Source organism: Macaca mulatta, chromosome 14, assembly GCF_049350105.2.
Source record: "Macaca mulatta isolate MMU2019108-1 chromosome 14, T2T-MMU8v2.0, whole genome shotgun sequence".
NCBI classification, from domain to species: Eukaryota; Metazoa; Chordata; class Mammalia; order Primates; family Cercopithecidae; genus Macaca; species Macaca mulatta.
Window position 1 is genome coordinate 1,818,003 of NC_133419.1, and position 19,809 is coordinate 1,837,811.

The 19,809-nt window shown below is 60.9% G+C and overlaps 1 protein-coding gene across 18 annotated transcripts; it reads left to right on the forward strand.

Annotated features, from left to right (window-relative positions):
- Window positions 1-333: 333 nt before the first annotated feature.
- On the forward strand, window positions 334-19,107 carry TNNT3 (troponin T3, fast skeletal type). 18 transcript variants are annotated; one of them, XR_013403404.1, is made up of 18 exons: window positions 334-418; window positions 3,512-3,546; window positions 3,701-3,714; window positions 4,215-4,232; window positions 5,766-5,783; window positions 5,940-5,960; window positions 7,104-7,124; window positions 7,342-7,356; window positions 9,658-9,681; window positions 10,366-10,384; window positions 13,041-13,086; window positions 14,129-14,245; window positions 14,339-14,416; window positions 14,805-14,918; window positions 15,019-15,128; window positions 15,272-15,362; window positions 16,634-17,405; window positions 18,841-19,107. XR_013403404.1 is itself a non-coding variant. In XM_028833036.2 (18 exons), the coding sequence occupies exons 2-18, from the start codon at window positions 3,530-3,532 to the stop codon at window positions 18,893-18,895; spliced, it is 819 nt and encodes a 272-aa protein (XP_028688869.1). In that variant the 5' UTR covers window positions 334-418; window positions 3,512-3,529; the 3' UTR covers window positions 18,896-19,107. The 18 variants fall into 18 exon arrangements, 14 of the variants coding, with proteins under 14 accessions (XP_028688869.1, XP_028688868.1, XP_028688873.1 ...); XM_028833036.2 differs by having other exon boundaries at window positions 16,634-16,674; XM_028833035.2 differs by having other exon boundaries at window positions 17,365-17,405.
- Window positions 19,108-19,809: the final 702 nt, after the last annotated feature.

Genomic DNA, 19,809 nt, shown 5'->3' on the forward strand with positions numbered 1-19,809 from the left:
CCCCACATCAATTTGGCCCAAAGAGAGCCTCGGCTTTGTGCCCCAGGGCCACCCAACACCTTCCTCCTCCCCTCCTCGGCCCATCCAGAATGTACCCGCTGCTGGAAGTAAAAATAGCAGCTGACACCTCCTGGAGGCGGAGGGAGGACCTTGCCTCCTTCTCCAAGCACGTCCTCTGCATCCTGGCCTCCTTCATCCTCCTCCTCTGGCTATTCCTATACTTGGTAAGGGGCCTGCACGGGCACAGCCCCCCCACCCCCCCGCTGACTCCACACACACCCCGGCCACCCAGCCACTGGCCAATGGGCTGCTGGGAAGATCAAATGTCACTATAACACGAGGGTGTGAGCCGGGCGCCAGTGCCTGCAGCCGGTCCTGTCCACAGGGAGCTCCAGCCCTTCTCACACTCAACCCGCAGGTGGGTATGGGCAGGAACGGCCACCCAGGGCTGGGGCCGATGGGGCCTCCTGCGTGCGGGTGGACAGCCCCTTGTTCCAGGGACACTCTGGGGTCCTGGGGCACCGAGGTCCCAGGCCCGTGTGGTGCCGAGCATCTCAACTTGAAGCATGGTGGCTCCAAGCCCCCAGGTGGCTGCTCCAGGGTCCGGAGAGTGTGGGATGCGGACACAGTGGTGTGATGGTCTCTGCATCAGGAGGACACGGAAGAAGGCAGAGTGTGGGAGGCCGGGAGGGGAGAAGTCGGGGCTTAGGGACGCCCAGTGCTAGGGAGTGGCCTGAAGGCAGGAGGCAGAGAGGCGCGGGGTGTGAGTGGCAGGGAAGAGGCCATGCAGGGGCGCTGCCAGGGCTTAGGTTGCCGGCTTGCAGCTGCCATGCAGACATTTGCCCGGGCCCATCCTGGCCTTGCCATGCTGCCCTTGCACCTGGGCCTCCAACACCGCCATTTTGTAGAGACAAAAACAAGGATAGGAGGGCAGGGGCTCATGTATGGTCAGCCCAGGATTGCGTCAGGGCAGGGACATCTAAAGCCCTCAAAGTCTTGGGGGCCAGTGTCTGGAGGTGCAGGACAGAAGTGAACAGGGGCTGGACTGGGGCAGGACGGGGCATGAATGAGGAGCTGGGCTCCACGGCGTCCCCCTGGCTGGAGGCTGGAGGAGCTGGTGCTCCTAAGAGCCCCCACCCACCCTCCCTGCCCTGGACACGGTCCCCCTGACTTGTGCCGTCTGATCAGGCCTTGGGCGCCCCTCCTGAAGTCCATGGCGAACATGGGGCAAGGCATAGGTTGTTTGGCTGGACAGCAGGTCTGGGGGCATGGTCAGGACCACAGCAAGCAAGGGGCAGTGGTTCCTGCCTCCCCGCCCCACCCTGGCCCCGTCACCTCCGAAGGAGGGAAGGGTGACGTGTGTGCCTAAGGAACCTGACCGCATAGGTTATTTTCACGCAGCCCCTCTGAGGCAGGCACTAACTGGACACCTGCTTTGCTTCTCAGCTGTTGAAATGCCGTCCCTTGCCCCCAGCACACCCCTGCCACCAGCCCCTTCCCCAAAGAGGGGCGATGACACAGGCCATACTGCGGGGAACAGAACAGCCTTGTGTTGCTTCCAGGCGCTCAGCAGAAAACCAGATGCCTCAGTCTCCCCACTTCAAGAGTGGGCCTTTCCCACCTCACGTCGGTGGGCCTTGAGGTCACCCTGCCTGGGGGTGTCGGGGCACCCATGTGACTCTGGCCTGGGGGCACAGGAGGGAAATATGAGGAGCTGGGGAGGGCCTGGGTGCCCGAGGGTGAGGGGGCCGCTGCGGGCCAAGGAGGGCTGGGCTGTCACACCTGCCTCACCCACGTCTTGGGTTTCTGGGCAGAAATGTCTTGCCTATTTCTGGACACCTCAGCTGCCACTGGCTCCTTATAAATAACCCACCCCAGGCGAGGGCCACGCCGCCCCCATCTTGTGGCAGTCGACAGGTGTCAGCTCGGCCAGGGTCGGGGTGGGCACAGCAGGGCGGGGCCGGGCTCCGCTCCCTCCTTTCACTGACCCTCCTCCATACAGAGGGTGGCCCTAGAGGAGGCTGTGGGGTTTGGGGCCTGAAGCAGCGAGGAGGACAGCACGAGGGGTCGGTGGGCAGCCCAGGACTGGGTCACGCCGGGGGCCTGGGCAACACTGGCTGGTGGGGTTGAGGACGGAGGAGAGCCTGGCCCAGCCGTGGCAGTTACAAGAGGCTTCACTTGAGGGGCAGCAGAGTTCAGGAAGAGGTTCTGGGATAGGGAAAAGCGGCCCCCGTTGCCTGGAAGACAGCTATCTGCTGGATAATTTTGCATGGAGCTTAAGTTGCTCTGGGAAAATTAACATTCTTGACAAAGGGTTTGGAAAACGGTTCCCACCTCAGCAATGCAACGTAGATGCATTTTTAGCTGATGAACGTGTGTTTTTCTTATACAGCCCTCCCAGGGGGGACCGTAACTATTGTCTTCGAGTGATCTGTACTGTGTTGTAATGAACTTTGTTTTCTAAAACCCTGGCCAACATGCCGGTGCAGCTGCTCAGAGCCTCCCCAGGCCTGGCCGCCCGGTGTGCATCGTGGCCAGCTCACAGAGAGATGGTCCCCAGCATGCTGGCCTGGAGCCACCACCGCACATGGACAGGGCAGCCAGTCCCAGGCATGGAGGGACAGATCCAGAGCACCCCCGGGGCTGGGGAAAGCGGCCACTGGGAGGGAAATGGGGGGGCTTCTCAGTGGGCTCCTGCAGTCCAAGTATGCCTTGCACAGAGCCCGGCTCGGGGGGGTGCACGGGAAGCAGCCCAGACCCAACCCAATGTGCTCCGGAGCTCAGCCTCAGTGTCTTCAGGAGACAGGGGTGACAAGACGGAGCAGCTTCCCTACTCTGTGATCTTAGAGGAGGGGTCCTCAGAGGGATGTGGTGGGCACACCAGGGACTCCGAGCACCCCATAGGAAAACGGGCACAGAAGGGAGCTTTGGGCTCAAACAGGGAGGAGGGGTTCTCATGGGGAACGGTAGGCTGAGCAGATTACCCATCTTGGGGAGCCAGCCTCGGTCATCCAGGGGCTTGCAGGGAGACCCCGCCTACACCCACTGGGCAGAGAATACCCAGAGACAGGTTTCAGCTCCATCAGCAGGACTTTTCCAGTGTCCAGAGCGGGCTGGACGGCACACGCCCTGCATTCTGGATGACCCTCCTCAGGGGACGCTGCGGAGAGGATGTCTGCCCTGGGTGGGGGTGGATGCCACGACCTTCCAACATCCCGTCCAACTCCAAGATTCCAAGCTCCAGGCTGGAGCCAAGGCAGGAAGAGGGGACAGAGTCCGGGGCGCCAAGGGCTGGGAGGGGCCAGGAGCCCTGGAGGAAGGGGGGGCCCAAAGAGGTGGACTCGTCCAAGGCCAGAGCTGGCCCCCAAACCCTGCACGCAGTCTCCCCACAGCACTGCTCCAAGAGTCCATCCCCCACCCTACGCTCAGGCAGCTCCGAACTCTCTTTCCATCCTCTCTCTCTCTCTCTCTCTCTCTCTCTCTCTCTCTGTCTCTCAATCTCTCTCTGCAGAAACCACCCACCTTCACCATGTCTGACGAGGAAGTGTGAGTACCTAGCTGGTGGCTACCCCCCGCCCGGCTCGGGACCCGGGCCCCTTGGCTTCTGTGGGCCTGGAGCACGCCCTAACTTGCACAAGTCCAAGCAGAGCCCAGCCTCACCACCTCTCTCTTTCTTTCTCTCTCTTTCCCTGCCCCACAGTGAACAGGTGGAGGGTAAGTATAACCCATTTTCCTTCTACTTCCTGCTCTAGAACGAAGGGTCACACCTGGGCAGGGGGCTGGACTGTGCATACCACATGTCCCCTTAGCAGCCCTACATCGGCTACATGCCATGGGTGCCTTCTGAGTGACCCCCAGAAAACAGCTGTCCGACTGGGGGCCTCGAGGGTCTTTTCCCCGACGGGTGGCCACACAGTCCTGAGGGGCCTGCGGGTCAGGCTCTGCCCTGTCTCTCTGCCTCTCTCATGCCCACTGTGGGACGTGGGCATCCAGGACCCCCGAGCCCACCAAAAGCCACCATCATCACCAGAGCCTCTGCCTTCCTCAGCACCTCCTCTGGGCTCGAGGACCCCCAATTCCACACCCTTGGCCAGGGGGAGTCACTGGCCTGTCTAGGGCCAGGACACACTGGCCTCTCCTCCTCTTCCTCCTCCCTTCACGGGCGGGCGGCCCCTTCTAACGTGGTTCCCCTCTTTTGTTCTGTCCCAATGCAGAGCAGTACGAAGAAGAAGGTAATTCCGGCAACCGCTGCAAGCCCCCCAGCCCCTCCTTAGAACTTAACCCCCTCCCCGTGTGGCACTCACAGAACCCCCTCCCCAGGCTGCTCCAGGCCGCCTTGAGCTTATCAATCAACCATCCATCTCTCTTATCATTAGTCATTAACAATCACCATTCATCATTAATTAATGATGAATGAGGCTGTCACTTAATTAATGATGAATGAGCCAGTAAATCATCACTAACCCCTGTCTCTTTAATTGATTAATATGCACTCATGATCCTTCATTTATCCTTCACCCTCCGTGTGCCGTGGTGTGTGGGGTTCGCTGGGGCTGGTCATGAGGGCCTCACTCTCGTTAACACCAGGTGCCCCACCGTGCCCAGTGCTGCTGTCTTTCAGCCTCTCTCTCTGTCTGCCCTCCCGGCATCTCAGAGTCTCTGCATCTCTCTCCAGTTCCTTTCCACATCTCTCTCGGCACCCTGGGCTCTCTGTGTGCCTGTTTATCTCTCAGCTTCTCTCTGTCTCTGTATCTTTCAGCCTCTTGGTCTCTGTCTCTCCCTCTCTCTCTCAGTCTCTGTCTCTCTTGGCCTCTCTGTCCCCATTTCTCCACCTCCATCTCCATCTCTGTCTCCCTGTGTCTCCATCCCGCCGTACCACCCACTACCCTGTGCTGTAACCCTGGGTGGAGCCTGGAGCCCCCTCCCTGTGCTGGCCAGGTGTGGTCTGTGGGCGTCTCCATCGTGCCCGGGCAGGCGTGGGCGGGCGTGGGCGCACCTGGGAACCGTGCGGGGCGGCAGTTCTCAGGCCGACGACGCTGCCCTGGAATCCCTGGCACCCGCTCAACTGGGGAGCGCGTTCACGAAACCTTAACAGACAGGGCTGTCCTGTGAGGAGTCCTAAGTGCTATGTTTTGAAAATATTTTGAAAACACTTGGCTACCCTAACAACGTCAGCAAAACATTTCTTTTTCTCCCGAAAAGGTGGAAAGACTCATTTCTGGGAGGGAACTGTGGCCCTGGGGAGCCACCTTTTCTCTTGGGGCAGCCACGGGGTAGGCTGGGAGGCCACGGAAGGCCACAGAAGGGTCTTCATGCGACATGTCTCCAAAGACCCCTTGGTGCCAGCCTTGTTTCCGGGCGCACTCAGAGCCGGGGCTTCCCACAGGCCCTGTGGGTTTTGTCCCCGTCCTCACTTGCGTCACCTGCAAAGCGGGACTTAGCAAGGGCCTCTGTGCACAAATGCCTCCAGGCATGGGAATACCCGGCCCCCGGGAGGGTAGGAGGGACCTCAGAACCCCTCTCAGGGACCGGGCCCAGCCCAACTGACAGTGACCAGCTCTGCTGGTGGGAGTCTGTGCTCCCCAGGCTGGCCAGAGATGCAGGACTGACCCCCATCTTTTACCCCAGCCAAGCGAGCCCCAGGCCCTCTTCTCCCAGCCAGCCGGCCTCCTGTCCTTGCGGCCTGAGTACACTCTAATCACTGTCTCTGTTCCCTCTCTCCCCCAACCCCGCCTTCTTCTGCTCCTGGCTTCTCCGGCTCTCAGAGGAAGCCCAGGAGGAAGGTAAGTGGGGTCCAAGGCCCCGGCTCCCATGCCCACTCCCCAGCCTTCCTGCCCCACCCGACATTGACCTCCACCCTGCCTCTAAGGATTGCCGTGTGCCCCTGTCTAACCCTCTCCTCTCTCCCCCTGCCACCTGCAACCCCTGGCTCTCCTCAGCTGCAGAAGTCCATGAGGAAGGTATGAGGACACAGGACTTCTGGTCCCCATGTGGGGCCCGGGGCCTGGCTGGAGCCCACGTGGGGGTGGGGGAGAGGGTGGGGAAGCCACGAGGTACCAGCCAGCCAAGGGGCCTCCACATGTGGCCCTAATGTAACCCACTAACCATGGCCAATGCTTGACCAGAGAGGGCGTGGGGTTTCGAGGGTGGGCCCCCTTCCCCATAGCCTCCCAGGCAGCAGGGCCAGGGACTCCCCAGGCTGGGCTGCTGGTCAGCAGGGCGTCCCCAAGCATGGGGCAGAGGGGACACATAGGCCCACCCTAGTCCTCCACCCCAGGGTGAGCAGCCAAGAGCCCGTGGTAGCGTTGAGCCCTGGGCCTGGCCAGGACCCCCCGCCACATCTTGGGACACCACAGAGTGAGGGGAGAGAAAGCAGCTGCGGGCAGAACCCTGCAGCCTGGCACAGTCAGCTCCCTCGTGCGCGTGCCCTCGCCAGCCCCCCAAGCCTTCTGCCTGTGAGACCCTTGAGGTGCACCCAGGCTGGGGGCAGATGGGAGGGCTGGGGTTCTATGCCCAGATCAGCAGGCAGAGCCATCATTGGTGCCCAGGGCTGCCAGCACCCTAGGAGGGTGGAAAGAATCCCATCAGGGAAAGAAAGAGTGGGCCTCCAGCTGTTGGGATGGCAGGAATGGGGGTCCTGGGGATGCCTTCCATGGCCCGTCTGTGGCTCTGCCTCCCAGGGCTACCAGCACTGCCTTTGTGGGCCCCTGGGGCTGCCTGGCCAGGCTACAACCTTGCCCATGGGCCTTGGTGCCCCGGCCAGAGGCACACACACCCTTCCAGGGGCACCCCAGGACAGACGGGATGGGGGCAAACAAAGGAAGGCCCAGCCCCAGTACCGAGTCTTCTCTACCAAGGGCTAGAGCCACAGCTCACCTCAGTTTCCCCACCTGGGGTGCTCCCAGATGCTGACAGCAGGGTTTGGGGACATGGGACTGGGGTGGTGGCCGTGCCTGGGCTAACTCTGACCGTGTCTTGCTCGATCCCCGCACGCGCCCCACCCTCGGCCTCGAGTGGCGACGGGCCGCTTTTCCATTAACCTCGGACCCTTCTCCTTTGACCTCTGACCCGCGGTTTTGCCTCTTGTTCCGTGGCCTCCTTAGCCCATGAAGTTCATGAACCAGGTACGTGCATGACTTCAATGCCACATGGGCACATGTGGCCATGTGGGGGGTGCAGGAACCAAGAAGGAACAAGAGGGGCCGCGTAACCCCGCACAGCCTGGCCTGCTCGCCCCACCGCCTCAGCCCTGCCAACCCCCCCTTTCTCTGCGCTGCCATCGCTCACACTGGTTCTCTCTCCCTCCCGCCCTCTCTGCCCACCACGATGCTGCTTCTGCAGAGGAAGTTCAAGAAGGTACACTGGTGCTCCCCAGCCTCCAGGCCAGAGCCCCGTCCTCCCTTCTGTCCTCTCTCACTTCCTCCCTCTTGCCCACCGCTTGTGACATTTGCCACCAACAACGTAACCGGTTCTGGCCTCTGGGCTGGGGACAGAGTGAGGACCCCGGCTTAGGAAGCGCTGGTGTCAGCGGGGTGCAGGTTTCCCTGGGTCTCCCAGGCAGAGAGCATTGATTCCATAGCCTGGGGACAGCGAGGCTCTTCCCGGGCTGCCCACAGGAAGGTGGGAGGTGGGGGTGGCCAGCCTTGAGGCCGAGGCAGAGCAGGCCTTGGGAGGACTGTGCTGGGGTCCACTGGGACCCTCTGGATCCGCCAGGGTGGGGTGGGAAGAGCGCGGGAGAGGCCTCCACCCTGCTCCAGTTAGCAAGCCAGAAGTGGGAAGGTAGGGAGGGGTGAGGTGGAAGGGAGGGTGGAGGGGCAAGTGGAGTGAAGCAGAAAGGCAGGCTGAGGCCCAAGGTGGGGACGCTGGGGACCCGGAACAGCCGGGGGCCATGCGTGCAAAGGCGCAGCCAGGTCACAGCATCCCACCCATTGCCTGGGCCCGAGCCAGACACACCCGGAGTGAGGAGGCCCCCTGGGTGGGCCTGGCCTTCCTGGCAGTGGGACTGGCCGTACCCCTGGGCGGAGGTCAGAGAGCTGCACGTTCAAGTCAGGGGCCCCAGCTGGGGAGCGTTTCTCAGCTCCCCCCACTCACGGGCCGTGGAGCTGAGGGGCTCCTCCCTGCTGGGCCTGAGCTGTTGCATGACTCGAGCCTCAGAGCGGCCCCTGGACAAGAAGGGACACGCTAGGAGGGGGATGGGACTCCAGCCGTGCAGGGAGGGGTCCAGGAGATGGCCTATGGGGGTGACAGGGTCGCTGGGTCCCTCTGGAACCAGCACTGAGGCCAGTGGACGGACAGACAGACAGACAGCAGGGGAGGGTGGAGCAGGAGCAGAGGAGGCAGGGCCGCGGGACAGCTTTGCTGCTTGGCCGTGTGGTCGCTCCCCACAAGCACTCAGCCTCCCACCCAACCTCACCCTCCCCCCTGGCTGGCCTTCCCACCCGGGGGGGCTCCTCAGCCACGCACTGCGTCCAGCAAAATCCCTAAGTCAGGGAGGCCGGGGCCAGCAGCCCATTCATCATCCTCACCACGCCGTTCCTTCAGGGCCCTTGGCCAGGCTGTGGCACTCAGGATGCCCCACCGCTCACTCCCGGTGCACACGTCCCCCAAGGCATCTGGAAGGGGTGACCTCAGGCCCACTTGCAAAATCAAGAGTGCTGGCGGGCTCTCTGGTGGGGGCTCCCAGGCAACCGAAGTATCTGCCAGCAAGGAGGACTCAAGGACCAGTGCACCCCGGGCCAGGCACTGGCAAGGCAGGACCCCCACCCCTGGGCCCAGGACTGCTGGCCTTAGCCAAGTGCAGGGGACAGCTCTGGGCCAGACTCGGAGGGCCGAGGGCATTGCGTGTCAATGGCCTTGCTGCTACCTAAGGCCCAGAGCAGGGACTGAAGGAACAGGACAGGCGGGTGCCACTACGCCAGCAGCAGACCCCCCTCCTGGGCCCCAGCCAGGCCAGGCCAGCCAGGTCCACCCCAGGTCCAGGAGCCGAGTGTATCCTAAAAGAAGCCGCCCGTTACTAGGGTGGCCAGGTCAGGCCAGGCAGGCCCCAGAGAAGCCAGGGAGAGGTAGCAGGGGGGTCCCAGAGGGGCCCAGTCTCAGGACAGCAGCATGTGGCAGTCAGACGGCAGGTCCCAGGGAGGTCAGGGGTGAGCACGCCTGGGCTCCTGGCCTGTGGATGGGGGCTGCGGTGGACATTCTGGGCTCAGGCAGGGGCTCCTGGGGCTGAGACCAGCAAGGAGTTAGACATCACGTTGCTGGCGGAGGCTCCTGAGGCCTGAGGGCTGTAGTCATTCCATGGCCTGCTGGGTTCCACCCAGCAACACTGCCTTTACAGGCAGGGCTCAGGCTCCAGGAAGCACCAAGCGAAGGGGCTGCACCCACCCCGGCTGCAATGCCCTCTTGGTGGGGAGGGTCTCAGATTCCAAGGTTGGCCCTGCCAGACCCAAGAGGACAGACCAGGGGGACAGATGAGACCCAGTGCTCTTAGCCCCCCACGTTGCCCCTTGACACTTGTAGGGCCCCATAGGCGCACCCTGGGGAAGAGAGGGTCTGAGTGAGAGGGGTGGGCCCCTTGCCCGCCACAGGCCCCTTGCCCGCCGCTCCCGCAGCTGCGCTGGCTTTTCTCTTGCATGTGTGCTTGTGCCTTTTGCCACCTGGAAGACACCGCAGAGGAGGACGCGGAAGGTAAGGGCCCGTCCCCGCCGCTGGAGGTGCAGGACCCTGGCTGTAGCCGACGCGAGGGAAAGAGGACAGGCTGGGGTCTCTCGCTGCCCTGCCTTCCTCTCCCTCTGTCCTTTTTCTCTTCCCCTGGCACGGGGGCCTCAGAGGGCTAGGCCTTGCTGCTCTGCACCGTGCTGCTGGGGTCGGGCTGCCAGGGCCTCGCAGGTGCCACTGCTCCAAGCTTCTGCCACACAGTGGAGGGGGAGTAAGCGGGACCAGCCAGCAGTGCCAGAGCCCGGGCAGAGCGCCCCCCTCCCCTTTCTCCCGAGCCCCTTTCCTCCCCATCTTCTTTCTGGGCCCCTGTCCTCTTTCCTCCGTCTCCTCCCTGCCCAGCCTTCAAGGATGCTGCCTGTCTCGCTCCTATTTCTTCCCTACCTCTTCCTCACCCTTCCTGCCGGCCCCAGGCCCTGAGTTCTTCCCCTCTGACCCTGCCAGGGGCTTTTGCAGGCCTAGAGCAGAAACAGGACCCTCTTGTTTCTGGGGGTTGGGGGTACACCCAGCTGAAAAGGACGGCAGCTTTCAGCGAGGGGGACCCCAGGGCCCCAGGCGACCCAGTCTCACCCGGGCTGTCTCTCTCCCTCTCCCCATGCTGGTGTCCCTCTCCCCACACTGGTGTCCCTCTTCCCACGCTGGTGCTGTGCGGACCAGAGGAGAAACCAAGACCCAAGTGAGTGTGGGGTGGGGGCGGCCAAGTGAGTGTGGGGTCCCGGCAGGCCCGAGCTGAGCGTGTTCTGGGGAGGGGGCGACCAAGTGAGTGTGGGGTCCCGGCAGGCCCAGCGCCGAGCGTGTTCTGGGGAGGGGGCGGCCAAGTGAGTGTGGTGCCCAGTGAGTGTGCTCCATGGTGGGGGTGGAGGAGCGGGCCAGGGCCAGATGCCTGGAGCCTGCATTCGGAGGGATGCTCAGAGCACAGGGTGGGAGGGATGAGGGTCACCTGGGAGATGGGCTTGGAGGCCCGGCAGGGTGTGATGTTGCGCGGGGTCATTCGGCGCAGACGAAGAGGGGGCTTCCTGCAGGGGGAGGCTACTGACGCAGAAGAAGGGAGGAGAGGTGGGAGGGAGAGAGTCGAAGAAGGAAGGCAGGGTGCCGGGTGCAGGGAGTCGGGCCACCGCGACACCTCATGGCCTTCAGGGGGCCACATCATGCCCCGCCATACTGCGAGGACTCCCAGAGCCCTAGATGTGAACATCGACAAGAAAGTGAGTCCAGAAGTGGGGAAAGGTGGGAGACCCACCCCAGAAACCCACCTCAGAATGACACCTTGACCGTGTCCGAAATAGCTCACTGTGCAGGGGCCCCTGTCCCCCTTTGGGGCAGAATTCGGAGCATCTTGTCCTCATGGCACCTGCTTGTGAGCACTTCATGGGTTTGTTTTTTTACTGCACCTCTTCTGACTTTTCTGCTTTTGATCAGTGCTCACCAGCCGCAGCACTCGCTACGTGATTCACCCTTTTATCTCTCGGGTGCTGTTGCCTGCGTTCTGCCCTGTGCGAGGTGGAATCTCATAGTGTCTTAACTCACTGTTGGTTCCCACTTGGGGAGCATTGCAGATCCTCAGAAGAGTGAGAACATCGGAAGGGTACAGCCGGCATATTCCCATCCTTTGCACTGTATTTTTCAGTGATTTTAAGTACAGTAATGCCAGATCACGAGATATTTTCTCATTTTAGAAAAATTGTTTGTGTTTTCATTATGAAAATAAAACACCTCATGAAAGAAAATTTGGAAAATATATAAAAGTCAAATGAAGAAAAAAACGTCATCTATAACTCTCCCACCCAGCCAGCCAGACTGTGGAAAAGAGCAGAAAGAACTAAAAAGCCTTATTTCTTCCTTTTTTCCATGCATAGCGCTTGGAAAAAAAGATTTAAAGTCGGCCCTGTTTTTCAAACATCATGCCGTCTCTGCAGCCTTGAATTCTGCTTTTTTAAAATTTAGCACTATTCATAAGTATTTTTCCATGTTTTTACACAGTCTCCTTAAATATTTTGAATGGCCACATAATATTCCATCAATTGGACAAACCGTAATTTTCCTAACCATTCCCCTATTGCAGGCTTTCCCCAATATTTTACTATCATAAATAACGCCGGTTGGAAAGCGTTTTCTGTCTTTAGGGTTATTTCCGTAGGCCACATTCCCAGAACTGGAATTACTGGGTCAAAGAGTATGAATGTTCTTAAGGCTTTGACATCCACTGCCAAATTGCTTTCCACAAGGGCCTGGCCAACGCCGTCTCCTACGTGGGATGTGAGCGGGTCTGTGTCCCACACCCTCCTCACCCAGGGACAGGAACGTGCTTTTACATTGCAGCCTCTGATGGATGAGAAACGGCACCTCATGGCTGCTTGGCTTTGCGCCCTAACAGTCACTCGGGGCCAACATTTCCCTGACTTTGGGATGGGTCGTCTTTTCTCTGAGAACTCATAGCCATGACCATTGCTCATTTGTCTCCTGGTGGAAGAATCTCTGTGTTTTCTTAGTCATCAGTTTGCATAAGGATATAAGTCTTCTCTGTATTTGCTGAAAATATTTTTTTAGTCTTTTTTTTTTTTTTTGCCTTTCCATTTTCCGTTTTTTTTTTTTTTTTTCACATACATAAGTTTTTCATTTGCGTGGCGTCATCTGGCCTTCTTTCCCTTAGAGGCACCTTCTGGTGCTTCTGAGCTTAGGAAACCTTTTCCTGCTCCAGTTTTTGATTGATATTTAGCTCCACTTTCTTCTATGGTTTGTTGGAAAAAAAAAATGGTTGTTGTTTTAACTCTTTGCTGCATCTGGAATGTATTGGTGAGAGGAGGGGACTGCACACCCAGCCGGAGAGGGGCCTCGCTTCCCCTCCAGATTGCTTTCTTCCCAGCCCCCCTCCTCCTTCCTTTGGGCTGCCAGAGAGAAAGATGAAAGAGGGGCTGGGGAAAGGCACAGGCTCGCAGTGGCCGTTCCTGCCCAGGGAGACCACCGCCACCCACAGTGGCTGTAGCTTCTCACCCGACCTGGCTGCGTCTGTTTATCTGTTTGAGAAGGAAACGGAGGTGCCCTCCTGGTAGCTGGGGTGCAGTGACACTGGCAACGGCCGGAAGCCGAAAGGCAGATGGCAGCGCTGAAAGCTAAAGCATTCTTGAGGGTCTCAAGCCACTCTCAGGACGGTGGGCTACAAACCCCGTAAGAATAAAGCTGGGGCAAACGTGCCGCTGGGCAGGGCATCCTCAGCTAGGGGCCAGAGCAGGAGGGCACCAGGGTCAGCAGGGGCCAGCGGGGAAAGCGCTAGGCTGACCCTCTGGGGTGGGTTCCCGGGTCTCTGCTCATGGGCCTCTCTGTCTCCTCTTCAGACTCACTGCTCCTAAGATTCCAGAAGGGGAGAAAGTGGACTTCGATGTAAGTTTACAGGACTCCGGTCAACACGGCCACGATTTCCCCATACCCCAGCTTTTGGGCTCCAAGCCAGGCCTCAGATGGTCACTTCCTCCCAAGCAGCCAGAGCTGGGGCCTCCTGGGTCCGGACAATTCTACCATAACTTATTCCTGGACCAGAGGAAATCCCTCTAAAACTAAACTTCTCTCTTCCCTTCTCCTCTATCTATCCTTCTATCCATCCATCCACCCACCCACATAAGCTCTACCCATTCACCTATCCATCCACCCACTCACCCACACACCCACTCATCCACCCAACCATTTATCCATCCATCCATTCACTCACCCACCCACCCACCCATCCACCCAACCATCCATCCATCCATCCATTCATACCACTCATTCATCTACTCATCCATCCATTGATCCATGTATCATCCACTCACTCATGCAACCATCCACTCATCCACCCTCCCACCCACCCACCCATTCACCCATTCATCCTCCCATCCACCCGCCCATCTATCCACCCACCCAGCCACTCACCCACCATCCACACATCCTCTACCATTAATCCACATATCCATCCCTCTGCCCATCTACCTATCCATCCATTCATCCATCCACCCAGTCATCTGTCTCCATCCTCTCTCACTCATCCACCCATCCATCAGTTCATCTGTTCACATGCCTCTCTATTTATCCAACAATTTCTCTCACTCAGCAGTCTTCTCTCTGCCAGGCCCATGCAGGGCATCTCTGAGGATGATGACAGAGCCAAGTCAGGGCCAGTTCATCCTAAGGATGCTGAGGAGCTTATGGCTGGGCACCATCCCTGCTCTGTGGCTCAGAAATCAGGCCACCCTTGGCCTCTATGAGGATAGCAGCCGTGGCAATGTGGAGAAGGGGAAACATTCCTTGCCACTTGCCATTTTCATGGTGGCCAAGGGATTCAGGGCTTATCTGCTGTGGCAAGGGAAGGGACCTCTTGCTGCAAGGCAGGCCAGGCAGGGCAGCGGTTGGAGAGAGGGGTGGGTCTGACGCCCACTGCCCCTGCCCACAGGACATCCAGAAGAAGCGTCAGAACAAAGATCTAATGGAGCTCCAGGCCCTCATCGACAGCCACTTTGAAGCCCGGAAGAAGGAGGAGGAGGAGCTGGTCGCCCTCAAGGAGAGAATTGTGAGTGGGGCAGTTCAGGTTGCAGCAGGGGCTGGTGGACACCCTCGGAGGACCTGGGGACAGGGCTAAGCAGACGCACTTCTCCGGCCGCAGGAGAAGCGCCGTGCAGAGAGAGCGGAGCAGCAGAGGATTCGTGCAGAGAAGGAGAGGGAGCGCCAGAACAGACTGGCGGTGAGAAGGGCATCATCCCTACCGCTGTCTCACCAGCGAATGAACCCCAGGCCCAGAGAAATGCAGGGGACTGAGGCCTTCCTCCTCCTGGGGTTCCCATTGTCATTGGCCAATGATCAGAGCCACTGGCTAAGTCCCCCACGCCCTGCAGAACCCCTTGCAAGACAACAAATCCTGGCCAAGACCTGGAGCTTCCTTCCAGATAGTTCTAAGCCCAGGGTGGGTCCTTCCAGAGAGTTCTAAGCCCAGGGTGGATTCTTCCAGAAAGTTCTAAGCCCAGGGTGGGTCCTTCCAGAGAGTTCTAAGCCCAGGGTGGGTCCCTAAAGCCTGCCCAGAAAGCACAGCCCTCTCTCCATCCCTGAGCGTGTTGGGGATGGGGTCTCCACAGGAGGAAAAGGCCAGAAGAGAGGAGGAGGATGCCAAGAGGAGGGCAGAGGACGACCTGAAGAAGAAGAAAGCTCTGTCTTCCATGGGAGCCAACTACAGCAGCTACCTGGCCAAGGTGAGTGCCGCTGCTGGGAGCGTGGTGGCAGCCTTCAGTGTGGGCTGCGCCCTGCGCCCTCCTGAAACCAGGCCCCTCTCTTTGGACTTGTCCCCTCCAGGCTGACCAGAAGAGAGGCAAGAAGCAGACGGCCCGCGAAATGAAGAAGAAGATTCTTGCTGAGAGACGCAAGCCGCTCAACATCGACCACCTCAGTGAAGACAAACTGAGGTGAGGGGTGGCTGCTGCGGGGCTGCCGACTGCTCCCCAAGCCTCCAAGGACTGTGCTCCTCAGTGGCTGGAGGAGGACTCCAGGGCCCCGGCCCCGCCTTTGGGGCTTATTCAACAAAGCCTCACCCCTTCCTCTGCCCCAGGGACAAAGCTAAGGAGCTCTGGGAGACCCTGCACCAGCTGGAGACCGACAAGTTCGAGTTTGGGGAGAAGTTGAAACGCCAGAAATATGATGTGAGTCCTGGCACCTCCGGCCCTGGGGCCCTAGCAGCTTTCACCCACCAGCCACAGCAGCCACTCCCTGCGTCCCGAGCTAACTCTGGACCTGCCCATCACAGGGCCCTGGGCCCTGAGAGGCCCACACAGGCTGTCGCCACTGACCCCTGGCTGAGGCTGCTCTCCTGATGGGGACTGTGGCCAGAGCCCGTCCTCCTGGCTGGCCACGCAGCACCCTGAGCAATGAAGCTGACCCCTGTGGGCGGCCCTGGTCACCCCTGCCATGAGGACTGTCATGGCAGAGCAGCCATGGCTGAGTGGACTCAGGGTTCATTTTCTGAACCTCTCTAAGCTTAAACAAAGTCCCCATCATCACCGAGCTCAGCCCTGGGGCACTGAGGCTGTCCGGTGTGGGGCGTCCTTTCCACAGAGCCTCCTCCGCAAACCCAGGCTCTGGCTTCCACCAGGGCCCCAGACATCTGCTTCCTCAGGGCAGGCAGAGAGGGGTGACACGCTGCACCCTGCGGCTGGAAAAGGGGGCCTGAGACTGTGCCGCTCGGGGACGGAGCAGAGCCCCCATCCCTTGCAGGCGTTATCGCTGCAGGCAAAGCTGCGGCTGGGGAAGGCAGCCTGCCTGGGTGGCCTCAGGGACTGGGGTGCAGTGTGGGAGCTAGGATGGAGGCCGAGCTGCTTCCCACCCTCCCAAACACCCGTGTGGGCTCCAGGGGCAAGGGGCGCAGCCATGGATGACCTGTGTGCTTGGGGCAAATGCAGACACTCCAGCATCACCATCAAGGACACGATGTCCACCCTCCAGCACCGCCAGAGGCCCCAGGGGAGAGCAGCTTGCCCACGGGGCCTGTGCTCCACTCGGGTGCAGGGGTGCGGGACGACCCGTCCAAGCCAGCCAGGCAAATCCGAGCACCTTCTCAGGGGCTCTGCGCACACCACCTGTTCCACCCGAGCTTCCGCGAGCTCCCCTCCCACAGAAGCAGGATGATTACACTCCCTCCCAGAGCTGTCCCCAGGGGGTCTAGGCATGGGGGACAGCCCTGACTTCACCCTCGGGGCTCTCCCAGAGGGGCTGGCCCTGAGATGGGCTTCACTGCACAGGACCCAGGCTGTGTTCCCAGAGCTGAGTCAGGGACCCACACTGGCTCTGGATAGATGCGGCCACAGCGGGTCCCTAGGGACTGCAGAGCCTGGAGGGCCATCACCAGGCCAAGCTAGCCCACAGCTTTGATGCTTCAGCTGCCCATCCAGTCTTGTAACCATCTTGGTCTTTCTAGATCATGAATGTCCGGGCCAGAGTGCAGATGCTGGCCAAGTTGTAAGTAGCCGGGTCCGCCCTGGGCCAGGCCCGTGGGTGTGCGCTGCACGGTGAGGTGAACCTCTCGCATGGCAAAAACCTGGGTCGCTCAGGATGTTGGTGGCAGGGGGCCTGGAGCCTTCCTCCTGCCCCCGCTCTCCCCTTGTGCCTGCAGCTGGGGGCTTCCCAGTGGCCGCTGCCCTGTTGGCAAGCGAGAAAGGGCCCCCACCTTCCCAGGAGCTCCGCCTCAAGCCAGCAGCGGCCACGGAGTGCCCCCGGGTACAGGCAGGAGGGCAGGAGCGGCTGGCCCAGGAGCTCAGAGCTCAGCAGTTGAAGGGAGCTGGAGCTGGGAAGGAGGGGTCTGCAGGCCTCACCTGCACCCTCCCCACCCCCTCATCCATGCTCCGTGCCCCCTGCCCCACATCCTGCCGCAGGCTGAAGGTAAGTGGCCAGCTACGGGCTGCTGTGTGTGGCAGTCCAGGCCAGTACAGGTTGGCGAGAGTAAGTCCAGGCACGAGCCCGAGGGCCAAGGGACAGTGTCCCCCTGCACAAGGAGCCAGGAGACAGTAAGGGAGCCGAGGAGCCCTCGTGGGGGCCCAGCAGCCCTGGGTCGCTCAGCCCAGCCCACCCTGCGGTGGAGACGGGCCTTCACCCAGTACACGCAGGCCTGGCTCTTGGGTCGTCGCAGTGAGTCACTCATGTTGTTCACAGATCACCACGCTCAGAAGCCGCATCGACCAGGCCCAGAAGCAGTGAGTAGCCCTGTTGTCCTCACTCCGCGCTGGGCACAGGGGCCCTCCCGGTCGGCCGCTATCGCCAGTCCCTAACAAGGGCCGGTGGTGGCTGGCCTGGGCGGGCAGTAACGAGACTAACCCGGTCAGGCCACCCAGGCCAGCATGCACAGGCCTGTGGCCAGGGACCCGGAGCCTCCTCCCTCTCCTGCATGCAGGGGAGCCCTGGGGGATGGCAGAGTCAGGAGGAGGGAACCCAATGGGGCTTGCTTGTCACGCCCTCGCCCCGAGTCTGGCACTGGCTGCAGGGAGAGGGCAGCCAGGGGACCCTAGAAGGGGCTGCTTCGGTGGCCTTTGGTGTAGCCAACCTGGGCCCCGGGGTATCTGCCAGTGTCCCACCCTCCAAGAGGACCTAGGACAGGAAGTTAAGCAGCCAGGGCTTCGTCACCAGCCCCTCTGTGACGCTGGGCAAAATCATGGACTCCTCAGGATGGTGACGCCTCGTCCATAAAATCATGTCCCGGGGGGCTGTGGGATCCCTTGGCACAGCCACTTGACCACCCGCACAGGGCTGCACCCAGGGTGCCCTCGGCAACGCCACACCGGGGATCCTGTCACCGAGCCCAGCTGCGCAGCCAGTTCCGTTTCTCCAAGGATCACGGTGTTTGGGGGCTACTTGGAGTTTCAATGTTTTCTGGGAATTCTTCTCCCTCCTCCTGTAGCCCTGGCTTCCCTGTGGCGCCCGGGGCAGGCTCCTCCCTGGTGCACGCGACCTCACCGTCTCCCTGTTGTGCCATCAGGGGTCGTTGCAGGCCCCTCTGAGGGCGGGCAGTCGACGTGGTGTGCATGTGCCTGCGTGTGTGCACGTGTGCATGTGCTGAGGGTGCTCAGGAACGTGTGTGAGGGCACGGCCTTTGCCAGCCAGGCGTCCTGCTGAGCAGCCGCATCTGAAAGGGGCTGGCCTCGCGGGCCGGAGCACACCTGTCCTCCTCCTGCCTCCATCCCTCACCCGAACCCAGCTCCTCCTGGCTCTCGGCCCCATGAAGGCCTCAGACAAACGGGGCAGGTTCCTGGGACCGCCACCCCTCAGAGGCCACTGTCTGGAGGGCCAAGGACTCTTTCGAGCCCAAGTGAAAGGATTATCATTATCTGCCAAGACAGTCTTCCCAAGCTCGGGGTCTGTCTGCAGTGGTACCTCAGGCAAGGAAGGAAGGACAAAGGGAGGGTGCCCTGGGCTCACGTGCCAGCTCCCTAACCACACTAATGACCTAGGCCCGCCAGGCACAGGTGAGTGGGCACTGCCTGGACTGAAGCTGGGTGTGCACCGAGAGCTTGGGCCGGGCCTGTGCCCGGAGAGCAGCGTGGGGTCAGGCTGAGCGTCCACCCAGAGTGGAGGACCAGGAGGGGCACGGCCAGAGGTCCTGACCCTCAAGGATCACTTGCTTCCCATTTGCAGCAGCAAGAAGGCTGGGACCCCAGCCAAGGGCAAAGTCGGCGGGCGCTGGAAGTAGAGAGGACAGAAAGGCCCCTCGAGGCAGAGACCCTCCGCCCTCGTGCCCACCAGGGCCGCCCGTGGGACTCCACATCCTCCGGCCCCCACAGTCCTGTCAGGGGCTCCCTGACAATCCTGGGGGTGAAGAGGCCATCCCAGGGCATCCCCCGCATCTCTGTCCTTGCTGCCTCTATCCCCTGGGGCCTGTGAATAAAGCCGCAGACCCCCTTCCACAGTGTGTACTTGCTTCTGCATGGGGGGCCCTGGGGGACACGGGGTGGATGTGGGTAGGGGCTAGCCAAGGGCACAGCATCCTGGCCATCCGCGGGGCCAGCTCAGGAGGTCACTGGCCAGCACGTACCACCTGTTACTATGGCCAGGGTGGTGCCTGGATGCCCATCAGATGCTGCCCATGGCTTTTCCCTCTAAAACGCGGGCCCCATCCCCGCCCGAGCCTGTAGGACCCTCCGCTCTCCACTTCCCTGGGGTCTTTCTGCAGCAGGGATCTGCAGGCCACACCCCCAGCCCCAGACCCCGTCCCTCTGTGCCAGTCAATCCACTGGGGACACAGGAACTTTGCCTCAGGAGGGGGTGAGGGAGGAGGGCAGAGCTGCAAGGAAGACTTTGCCACCCCCTAGAAAGGTGGAGGCAGGCGGGAGCGGCTCCCGCGTGAGGGGCACCCCAGGCCCTGGTGGGGGCAGTGCAGGAGAGCACACTCCCAGCTCACAGCAGGCGGGGAAGACACAGACGGCCTTCTCCAGAACGCAGGACGGCAGAGCGCATGCGGGTCGTAAATCTGAAAATCCTGACCAGAGAGAATTATGGAAAATATAAATCACAGAAATTGGATCAAGACGCAGAGACTTGTACAGCAAAATATTCACAGAGGAAGGTTTGGAGTCCAGAACGGGCCCCAGAAAGACTCGGGGGCGG